Below are 12,128 nucleotides of genomic sequence, written 5' to 3' on the forward strand. Positions count from 1 at the left end.
GACTGCTCCTATGCATGAAATTATGTTGTTAAAAGTCACTATCTGCAAGACAGATTTATTTTTATTTGTAATGAATCTCCTTCTCCCCAGGAGAGAGTTCGCAAACCACCTTAAAGGAGGAAGAAGCAGCAAAAGGAGCCATGAGCAGTGTTCTCCTGGTACTTTTCCATCACACCTACATGGACAAATGAAGATTCAGCCTCTTGAAGTCTACTAAAAAAAGTAAGAAAACTATTGGTATGCACAGCTTTTTCCCCTACCTAAAATTAGTTAAAATGAGCACTCCAGTGAGACACATTAAACAATAGGAGTTCCCTTTTCCTCAAATAATAAGGCTGGAGGAAGTCTTTCATCTGCCCACAGTAACAGCTAGAAGAAAGATGTTTTCTGAGGGAAGCAGAATGTAAGTTACCACAGGCTGAAACTATGGCAATTCTAAAGGCCATGATTTCTTGCAACAGCACTTCTGTATACCAGACTCTCACTGGTCAAATCCTGAGGAATCCCACACCATGTTGGAGGAGATGAATCAAAAAATAACTCTCACCAAACAAAAAAAAAAAAAAAGAAAAAGAAAAAAGAAAAGATGTAATGAAAGAGTAGTTGATAAGTAATCAGCGTATCTGGCAGGACCAGGATCAAAGGCAAAAGCAGAAGACAACCAGCCTGAGTAAAACCTTCAACACTGGAAGACAAGTAAGTGAGAAATTGCTAATTCTAGAGTCAGAGGAAAGAACGCTATCGCATGATACCACCTGTACCTACTCACTTCAGTACATGCTTGGATAGGATTAATTCACATAAAAACCAAGCAAAACATAAAAAGCACATCCAGAGGAGACTGAAGTAACAATGAGAGAAAGCAAATGCAGAAGTCCCATCCCTCCCCCCCAAAAAAAGTAGTCAAGTGGACACTGAACAGCTTTCCATAGCACATTCTTCTAATACTTTAAAGAAGAAATAAAGGGACTTCATCAGCTTCATGATGTTTAGTTTATAGGATTTAAATACACAATGGTGTTAAACATTAATCACCTCTATGGGTACAGAGTTCACCTGAAATACTTAATCAAATTTATAGGCAACATACTCAATAAAAAAATCGTTATATATAATCTAAAATAGTAAAAATAGTAAACACAATTTTTCATTTTATTCTACAGATTTGTTTGCTGTCTGCTGAATTAAGACAGTAGTTGAAGCTTTTCTGAAAGAACCATATCCTACTAAAATCTCACCTCCTTGCTGAAAATAGTTATTTAGAGGCGTATTTTATCTGTTACGTAATTATTTTAAAAGTATGTGACTGCATATATTTTGATATAGCAATTTCTACATAAAATTCCAAATTAGGGACTTCACAGTAGCTTTTAAACACCAATTGAACATTCAAATGCTGTCTTGGTACAGGATCCGTAAAGTGAACACAGTATCCACATCCAAGAAATAATAATAATTAAAAAAATCACATACCCCAACAATCCTTTTCATAGCATCTAGCTTTGCAGAATCTTTACTGCTTTCCAACATTTGTTTTAGGTCTTCATTTCTATGGTAGAAACACAATAAAGCATCAGTTAGAAAAAGTAAAAACTAAAACCAGAATACCATTTTTATATTCTTGCACCAATTCAGCAACTTAAGGTGAAGCACTGCTCCTTCTCATCCACTTTTAAACTGTATTTGTTAACATGCTAGCCTAGTATAATGTAGCATTTAGTAAAAGAATCTATCAGATTCCAACAATAATGCAAACCCACACAACTTTAATCTGCTGTTAGCTGAACCTTGGCTGGAAGGTTGAAGTCTTGAGGCAAGAGAAGAGCTCAGTTTGAACCAACGGCCCATTCACTCCTCCCTCTTCCCCCAGCACGGGCCAGATGTAATAGCCTGAGGATGACATGTTTGTGTTAAAATATAGTATCAGCTTACACAAACCACTGAAAAGTCCAATTCCAGGCTTCGGTATGGTCTGAATTTCAACAAGAATCGAGCATATAAACTTATGTTTTCACCTGCCCTTCTGGATTGTAAATTGCTTATCCCCTGGTCCTCAGGTTTAAAAGCCTCAGATCTGTAGTACACCTATTTTACATGTCATAAGATTAAGATAGCCCAATGATTAGACACATATAGAGTCCAAGCACTTTTTACAGCTGAAATAAAATTCTCACACAAAAATATTAAGTCAATAAGGATCAATAACATTCTCTCACAGACACAGCTTCTCATTTGCTGCACTAATCAGAAACCTCACCCTGCTTGGCTTTTTAGATGCAAAGAGATCACAGTCAAAATGCATTTTTAGACTGAAAGTTTACAAAAAAAGATTCTTTGACAAAATAGCCTTTTGTAATGCCTATATTGCTTGAGTACTAAATAATATGAAGGGAACAGTGGCTCAAGATACCTGCAATATTCCAAAGAACTCAGAAAACTTTCCAAGTTTACAAACCCTGTGAGTTTTCACACAGTGAAGGGAAACATAGAAATCCAGGCAGGATTTTAAAAGTGAATGCAAAACCTAGATATATTCTGACTTATCACTGCCCTCAGCATTTCAGATGGGGAAGAAAAGAGGTTTAAGCCAAAGCCAGGCTTAGTTGCAGTGAGACAAAATGTTGTCATCCATTCCTTCATAAACCTTTAAATAGCACTTTGCCTACTTGGCAAGGGATAGAGTCACTCTACTACAGAAGACTCACCTTGTATTTCCAGACCCAGTCCTGCATCTATTCTGTGCCCCTCCATGAGACCTCCACATTGCCCCTTGAATACCCCTTTGATCAGCTGGGGTCAGCTGTCCTGGCTGTGCCTCCTCCCAGCTTCTTGTGCACGTGGTAGAGCATGGCAAGCTGAAAAGTCCTCAACTAGTGTAAGCACCACTTAGGAACAACTAAAACATCTCCACATTATCAACATTGTTTTCAGCACAAATCCAAAACATAGTCCCATACTAGCTACTATGAAGAAAATTAACTCCACCCCAGCCAAAACCAGGACACCTACACACTTCAGTATACATCTACCAAATTAAGAACCACAATAAGATGGAAAAAACCCCAAACAACATTCTTTCCCAAAAAGCCAGAAGAAAAAACACACAAAATTCAGGATGCAGATACCTATACTTCCAACTGAAGTCTAACTGCCTTTTCAAAACCAAGCATTTCACAAAATACTGTAGCAACCTAATACAGATGGCTTGCCTGTTTTAAGTATTGGCTTCAGTTGACAGCTTAATATTTAAGTACTTTCTTCAAAAGAAAAAAGTGGAAGCATTTCATTAGCTCACCTGCTTCAGCACCATTTCCCAAATATCACTGGGAACTCCTTATTTCATCTGCATCAGATTCAAAGGTTTTTACTGGCTTTAGATACTCCTGGAAGTGTTCGAAAACTATGTAGTCAGCCTTCTACTGCTATGTTTATTTAGCTGCTTACTTCAGTTCTTTAAACTGTACTTCTCATTCAACTTTGCTCTGTAGTTTTCATACTTTTACGATCAGTTTAATATGTCTATAATTGGCCACCTTCTCCATGGCAAGGGGTGACATCCAGTGTACCTTCTTCTTGTAAGACCACCCCAAGTTGACATATCGGTTAAAAATAACTACTGCTGTGATTTCACAGACCTCCTCCTATGGCCCTCCTCTCAACTCCCCGAGACAAAGGTACACCTCCCTCCACGTTAAGCTCTCTGGTTTTCTGATTTCACTTTGAGCATGCTTATGTTCACCTCACACTCTTTTTAGCCACTCTGTACTTTTCCTCAGCTCTATATCCTTATTTTTGATATCAGAAATCAAATATTTGTTGGTTTAGGGTTGTACCTAAGCTATCTTTAATAATTTGCCTTTTTTCACCTTTTAATCCCTCTGTGTAGTTCTGTTTGTAATTATCTTTTTAGGAAGGCTAGCTTGATTTAACTTCTGGCAGCTCTATATCCCCATCGTTCCTGGCCATTCCTGTCCACCTCTTCCCCATAGGATACCAAGTAAGTCTCAGTTCTTTCAGATCAGCTTCAAGCACCCTGGCTGAGACATTGCTTTACAGAAATTTCAGAGACTTCTAATACCTTCTGCCTAAGTCTTAATCCTTACTTTGTAAGCTTAGCTTGTGAAAGAATCTATACGACAGTTATCAAAGTTACAAAGCGGAACACTGGACTTGATTCAGAAAGTTGCTTCTAGTCCTACCCTCCTGCTTCCAGTTTCCTACTGCTATTTTACATAATCATGCACAAATTAAGATAGAGACATCAGTAAAAGCTAAAGCACAGGATAATATTACTGAATTGTGAACACCTAGCTCTCACATAATATAGTTCTCAATTGATAGGAAGATGCTTCATTTCCTTGGCACAACCAACAATGAAACTACTTTAAAAAAAAAATAGTATCTGACTAAAGAATCAAAAGTGCTGCATGAATAAGACATTGCAGCAACTGCTTGAGATTAAAGTCTAGAAATACATTTACCTAATAAAATATTAACAAAAAAGTTAACATGAGAAAATAAGAACATGTCAACAGAATTTGCAAGTGAGAAAGTAGAAAATGTGGAAATAATTTAAACTTGACGATCAAGTAGCAAAAATGGAGGAAGGCACATATCACAAGATTCAAGTACATGCTGACGACTACCTCCCAAAAGTTGGGAATGACAAAAGCACACAGTAATTACAGGATGAATATGAGTTATTAGTGTAATAAATAAAAAAAAGAAGAAGCAAAAGGTGAATTTCAGATGAAGATAGAAGAATTTAATGATGAAATGTACTTCTAACTGCTTATAGAAAACATCCTATCAAATTAAAACATTTGAAACATTAACAGGGAAGATACAAAACAGAGAAATGAAGACATGAAGACCTGCTTACAGCCTGCTTACAGAAGAGAAAAGCAGCAGGGGGGAAAAAGGAAAATAGAAAAAACCCACAAGTTACGGAATAATCCATTTGGAAATTGATTGCTACATGAACTGATTTTTTTTTTTAACCTTTTCTAACAAATCCAGGATAAGCAAGCATCAGATACTTACAGAGGAAAATATTGTTCCATACGTGCACATGGATCATCATCAGCAAGCCTTTTTTCTTCTACAGTTAGATGTGGTTTCAGTGTAACTTCAAAGTTTTGCCCTTTAAGAGCAGACTTAATAGTGTGAGACACCTCAATTATTTTACCCAGCATTGTAGAATTCTGTTCCATTCTTTTAAGTACAGTATTTAAAAAAAAAGATGGACTGCACTCAACCAAGCTTGCCTGCTGAGACTGACGTCTACTTGAAAAAAAGACAATCCTATTAAGTAACAGGATACCCACTCCCTTGCTGTTTTAACTTCTAGAAGCAAATATCCTACCCAGATTTCAAAGGCCATTTCCCTCCAAAAACAACTCGTTATCAGCAGCCTCAATGAACAATGGGAAAGGCAAATACATTTCAGTCTTTCATAATACAGTTTATTATACAGTACAAAAATATTTTCATATTTTGAGCACTAATAAGATTTAAGGGAATTTAAATCCTTAAATAAAAATCCCTCAAAACAGAAAGTATAAGTGAAAGCCTTGCACTGCTGTTCATGTTTCTATACTCATTACTTTGTCTGAAGTGACAGTCCCTCAGTACGCAATGTTAGACAAATAATTTCTTTATCACTTATGTGCACCTGCCAGGAGCTCCGGAAAATGCAAGCAACCCTCCAGCTGCATCAATACCATTGACTCTCCCTGCTAAAACTCAGAATAATTCTAGCCTTACAGAGTTACATATTACAGATTACTGAAACGTAAGCTTTATTACTTCAGTAGCAAAACCAGGTTTAAAGAAGCTTAATCTGATGGTTTACGAATAATATGGAGCTATATGAAGCAAGACAGTCCCAACAACAGTACGTGGAAAAAAACCTTCATAAGAATAAACATATCGCCTCTGAACACATTTTCACTAACAGTAAGAAGAGATGAAACGACTTCCTGACCTGTCTACCTACTACCATACCTAAGAATGCAATTAAATTTCCCTGAGTTCGAGTTGTAGTCTAGCATCTTAACCTCTGTATGCTATGGCCCACTGTCCGAAAAAGTTGCCAGTTGAGAGCACTGTTATGGACTATCATTAGAAATATTATACCCACGTACAACACGACAGGCTATGAAATACAATCTTCATTTGCATAGCATCTACCAAAAAATGCAACAAGCCAATTACTAATATATTAAGGAATCAGCATTCATCTGCATTCATCATTTTTACCACCACAGGCTTGTATTCCTCAACATAAGAATTTGAAAGCTAAAGGAGTGTAAATTAGAAATGCAAATTCATCGCCTAACTTTCTCTCATAGCAAGCATCACACACAACTCATCTGCAATGATACAACATGATGGGTATCACAAAACACGTCCAGAATAATACATTCTCTTTAAGTCACTGGTCTGATGTTAAGCAGAGGATGACGATTTCTACTTTCTTCTATGTTTTCATATTTTATGATTGTAGCTTTTAAGATAGATACTACTTTTATTTTTCTACCTCAAAGCACTGCTTTCTTCATATGCCTTTGCACCATTTCTGGATATGACAGGTATGGATATGACAGGAATTATGATAAGCCTACCAGTTAGGATTAATCTTACAGATGTTACTGTAAGTAAACAAACAAAAAACACCAGTTACGATTTTTCTAGGCCTCAGTTTCTTTCATGCTCCCTCTGCTCCCCTGCGATCAAAAAGAAAAAACCCAAACCTTACGAAAACCCCATGCCAACGCCCCTCAGTAAGCGGGGAGAAACAATCACAAAAAAAACCCAAAAACCTAGAGCTTGACAGTCAAGAGAACATACTGCCAAACTATTTGAACTGCCTGGAGTCTTACGCCAGAAAGGACCTTGACCATCACTCACTCTGCCAATTACGGCAAACACCAAATAAAGAACCACTCTGAATATGCTGTACTTTTGTTAGCACCCACTGGGTCACTAAAACTGGCATCTTACTCAGATTAAGACTAGGATTTCAGATTCTGTTGAGCAACTTTACCCACTTTTACAGAAAAAAGAAAAGGCTAGGCATAACTGTATGTCACTGAGGTTTAAACCAGATATGTCAGCGATCAATCTGAGCCTCTCAGTCATGTCGTCTTCTCATAGAACTATCACAAACTTTTAATCGCACTGAGATACTAATCCATAATCTGTGGCATATCATTTGCCACTGCACCTACATATTCTGAACAACTGTTAAGAGAACACTCCACCCTGATAAGATATAAATTTACTACATCTCCTATTCTTTTTAGCAACACCACACAATGACGCCCATAAATTGTCAGCATTTGCTACGGTTCTAATGTACCCAGTTACTGAAAGAAGCCCCCCACTAATCATAAGGTGTTCTTTGTAAAAAGCAGAAGTTTCTTAAGTATCAAAACTGCAACTGAAGCCCAGCTGGCAATGCAACAATAATTCTTTAGTTACAAAATCTTTACTCCTGGAAGTTTATCAGCCTGCTGTTTTACGAAGTAAGAATTTAATTATGAATCTCCATGCCATCTGTATGCCTCAAAGCCTGGGAACAGTTTCAGTCACCTCTAAAAAAGAGAAAGGAATTTAAACAAATAAACTCATTGTGAGATAAAGGCCCTTCATATACAATGACGGCACTGTGCTACTGCAAGATAAGATATAAGAAATGGCAAACAAATCCACCTCAGGGGAGGAAGCAAGCTTCACCATTTCTGATATTATGGAGCCACCTGTTATAGAACAACAACAAAAGTTACAAAAGCCCCATTCAACAGAGTTTTAATAATCCATTTCTTGTTTTAAGTTCTGCATTCACTGCATACTCTCAGTTACGTGATATCAACTGCATTGCTCTTGTGTTTCAAGTCTTAGGGAGACTTCAGTCTAGATGATGTACTTCCAACCACAGCATACCAAGATGGTTTTGTTGGGGTTTTTTTGCCCACAGCACAGCAAAATGTGCCAATGTCAAGTTCAAAATACTGTGAATGTTACCAGGTCTGAAGCAGAAAACCCACACTGACAGAGCAGCTTAACCTCTGGTTTTGGCACCTGAGCAGCAATGAAGTCCTATAGAGAGTCCTGTTTCCCAGCACAAAATTAAAAAAAAAATATTTAAAATAGTCTTTTTTTTACATTTTATTGGCACTGCAAAATCCTGAAAATAAATTGGCTTCTTCTAGCTCAGGCTATTGTGTAAACTCTATAAACAACTTTAACACTTAAAGAGGAACTGTAATTTATTTTAGAGCCATTACAGCATGGAAGCAAAACCAGCAGCAAATACATGCTGCAATTTGAGTTTATTTTGCTGTTGATTTGGGGTCTTCCTCTAGCAGGAAATTAAGAAATCTGAGTTCCATTCTATACCACAAACTGTTTGAATGACATCTTGTGGTGCTATTCAGTATTGCCATCCTCTTCCATTATAACACCGTATGTATTGCCAATTCACAACATCAACACAGAATTCCACTATTATTTCAAGCGAGACTCAAATAATTTGCCTATCAGTGTTGCTTTACTGTGGTTTAAAGAGAAATTCAGATAAGAGATAATCTATTTCCTCTTCAGCCACCCCTAATTTTTCAATCTGAAAAACAAACATACTACCCAAAAATAAAACTAGAGTTTTAAAGGATAGACAGCAGAGATGTGAGGAAAGCCAGGATAACTATATATCCTGTAAGCCTGAGAGCCACAGAGAACGAGACTGGTTACAGTCTGACTACCAATATAGTTTGCCACTAGTTTCTCAAAGTACTTGCCATCTGGATGGTTAAGGTACAGTCTCATCCTTCTCAGTGGGAAACATATCGAAAAGTGTAAAGTTAAAACTGAATAAAGCATCTTCCCAGTTCCCTGTCTTGAAACTATAATACCTGAACAATGCTCGAGCAACTCTGTGTGTGAACACATGTAAGTTGCTGCTACCACCCACATCAATGCAGATATGTAAAAAACCTTAATTTCAAAAAGCTATAACCAGATGGCAGCTAGTATGACAAAGCAGTTTGAAACCCTTTCTGGAGAGGACTGTGACTTAATCTAAGATTACCTGTTGTCGGTAGAGCAATTATAGATACTACTTCACCCAGCATCAAGAAAGGTTGTCTGAGCGGATTAAAAGTACCAATCTTGCAACCCCACTGCATATGACCTCTTCTGATAGTACCCACACCTCTGATGCTGCAGGGAAGCTTCTGCGAGAGAAAAACCTTCCATGGTGGCAGAGATCAGTTTCCTGAAGGCTGAAAAAGTGGTATCTGAGGTGGTGCTGCCACTTATGCGGTTGTGTCAATTTACAGTTTGTCTTGAGGCCTGTGATTTGAATTTGCAGACATTTGCAGATCACTTTGCAGCATTTAATAGTTGTGAAGGGATTATAGGAGAGCGAGAAGCAGTACTTCCAGCTTTCCTGAAAATGGTGGGAGGAGGCTTCTTTTAAAGACACGACCACAAAGGTGGTGCTATCGCTGCCAGAACCTACAACAGTGTTAGTATATTTACATATATGCCCACAACGCTTCAGAAACACTGTTAAAGAACATTACAATATTCATCTTCTAACAGGATGTAAAATAAAACCCTTATGCCCCAAAAGAATTCTGGTTTTCTCAAAGTAAGAAAACTACCACAGGGTGGCACAGACAAGAACAGTCTTCAGAAAAGCCGAACTAAGAAAAACATAAACTTCTTGCAGCAGCCTTATGTTATAACAGCATTTCAGAAGTGTATTTTTAGTGCATTCAGGATGCAAATCATAGCAAGTGCCTAAGGCAAATATATGACAACATAATAAATATGCAGAAACCACAGTGAAGACCTTAAACTATAAAATTTGCCTTTCTGAGGAAATAAAAAAGCCTCAAACAAGTTTTAATGACTGCGTTACAGAGAATCACAGCAAATCAACAGTTCATTGCTTGCATCCTCATACGTGCCAAGTGCCTGGCAATAAGAATATATTCACTGTGTGTCACTTCCCATCAGATCTGACCAATTTCAGCTGGAGAACTGCTCTGTAATAGCATGCCCATGTTCATATACTGCATTTAGTTCCTATCCTAGTACTGACTACCGAGTTCAGATTTTATCTTGTAGAGTCATCAGTTCATCCAAACCATTCATCTTTGCTGGCTTGTACATCCTACTGAAACTGGCATATCACCATCTTAGTGGGCATAGCGCCATTTTAACAGATGGGGAAAGAAAGTAATTGTGCCAATTAGCTAGTGGATGCATCAAGTTTGAATATTAGGGCTGGAGTCTCCTCCAAGAGTTTCACAAATGGCAGTCTATGTACAAGCTTTCCATGACTGGTTGAACAGGATATGCCAAGGCAAAACTAGATCAATTTAAGACTCCAAGAACATCTCTGGCAGCTGTTGAAAGCAAGGTTTTAGCTCTGATGAATTTGGAAAAGTCTTCTGCACAGAGAATTGGGGATTAAGTATCTTAATGAAATCACCACCTTAGATCGGCTCTCTGCAAAACAGGCTTGCAAATCTCAGCAAAAAAAAAAAAAAGGGTTTGCAGCCCTGCCGAGTTTTCTGATGAATAGCTCAACAGAATGCATAAGCCAGATCTGCAGGAGAAAAGTCTAATAAATTACAAATGTATTTTGCTTGGCACGAATATAGCTTAAAGATGCAAATCAGTAAAGTTGAAAATGCATGTTATAAATTTTGCCATCTGCTTCAATACAGTACTTATCAATTGATATATACTGACGTTACTCATGTGGTTCACCTGTAAGTTTCTACATTTAGATTAGATACAGCAATAGCTAGTTTTATTGCCAAAATAGTATTATTTCCAAGAACAAACATTATTATATTTTAACAGAACATGCAGGTAGTTTTTGTTTAAAATGCAATTAATATAGATGAAAATCCTCTGGCCACCTGCAATTAACTGTAGGCAGTAATAGCTGCACCCTAATGTATGCAATTAACATGGATTCTGTGTTACTAATTATCTCTATGGGTTTTCTTAAAAGTTGGAAGATGGTTAGACTACTCATCCCTCTATCTAGAGCAACAGTACACAGTGTAACTAAAAAAATATCCTGTTAATTTAAGTGATGTGCACCTCCATGCTATACAGATGATTTTGACAGTCTTCCAAATAGGCAGTGCTTATTTAATGGATTCCATCAATCCAGACCACAGAGGTGAGGTCCACAGGCTGGGTTCAGCTTGCCCGTAAGATTTATATAATCCTTTGACTCTTACGGATTTTCTGCTGAAAATTCCTGTTACGGGCAAAGACTTGTCTGCAGACCACTTCCATTATTCTGGTGGTGCACAACCTGACCCTTTTTCTTCTTTTTCAAACGCGGGGCACATGGACAATGTACATCTGGGGCACGTAGAGTGACCTACGTCTGGAACATAACCAGTTCACAGACAGGTGTCACACTACCTACCCGGACACATGAATAAATCCCTAAAACGTAACCATGCAAGTTGTACAAAGGAATACCATACATGTCAGCTCTTGTGACAAGCGTGGAAGATGGAGACACGAAGGAGAGGACAAGGCATCTCCAGCTGTGCAAAGGGGCCCATTCTGCACAAGAAGGTTTAGACCAACTCATCTCAGTTACTTACATAAGACCTTTTAATTATTCAGTTATTGAGATATTTAATAGAATGAACACAAAGTTTCCATCCTCTGAACACAAGATTCACCTCTGACATATCTGAGGTGATCTAACTAACCAAAAGGCTTTTTAAAAGCAATACCTAGCAAATAGGCAAGTTATTTTTCCCTCCTCAGTCAGGATTCAATACTCACAGAAAAAGCTGGCCCCAAACTCATATATTTGTTATAAAATCTCTTATTCAAGAACAGTTTCAGCTTAGTCAAAAACAGGAAGAAAACAGTTTCTTATGTACATGTTGTACTTAATAATAGTTTATATAACAGAATTTAGAAAAACCTCCTCCTTTCCTCACTTCTTTTGTCCTGCACATTTACACAGTTACCTGACAGCAGCAGACGAAAGTTATATTTGTACAGTATTGACTTTATTTTTCACTGCATTGGATACACACTATATCAACTAATGAGAAACATTTGTGCATGGT

At 37.6% G+C, this 12,128-nt stretch overlaps 1 protein-coding gene across 1 annotated transcript in view; it reads right to left on the minus strand.

Moving 5' to 3' along the window:
• Positions 1 to 12,128, minus strand: part of AP3B1 (adaptor related protein complex 3 subunit beta 1) — a 156,094-nt gene that overhangs the window by 140,702 nt on the left and 3,264 nt on the right. The window contains exon 2 of the mRNA XM_075078703.1: positions 1,474 to 1,549. Within this exon, the coding sequence (XP_074934804.1) occupies positions 1,474 to 1,549 (76 nt within the window). The remainder of the gene's footprint in view (positions 1 to 1,473; positions 1,550 to 12,128) is intronic.

This window comes from Phalacrocorax aristotelis, chromosome Z (genome assembly GCF_949628215.1).
Source record: "Phalacrocorax aristotelis chromosome Z, bGulAri2.1, whole genome shotgun sequence".
NCBI classification, from domain to species: domain Eukaryota; kingdom Metazoa; phylum Chordata; class Aves; order Suliformes; family Phalacrocoracidae; genus Phalacrocorax; species Phalacrocorax aristotelis.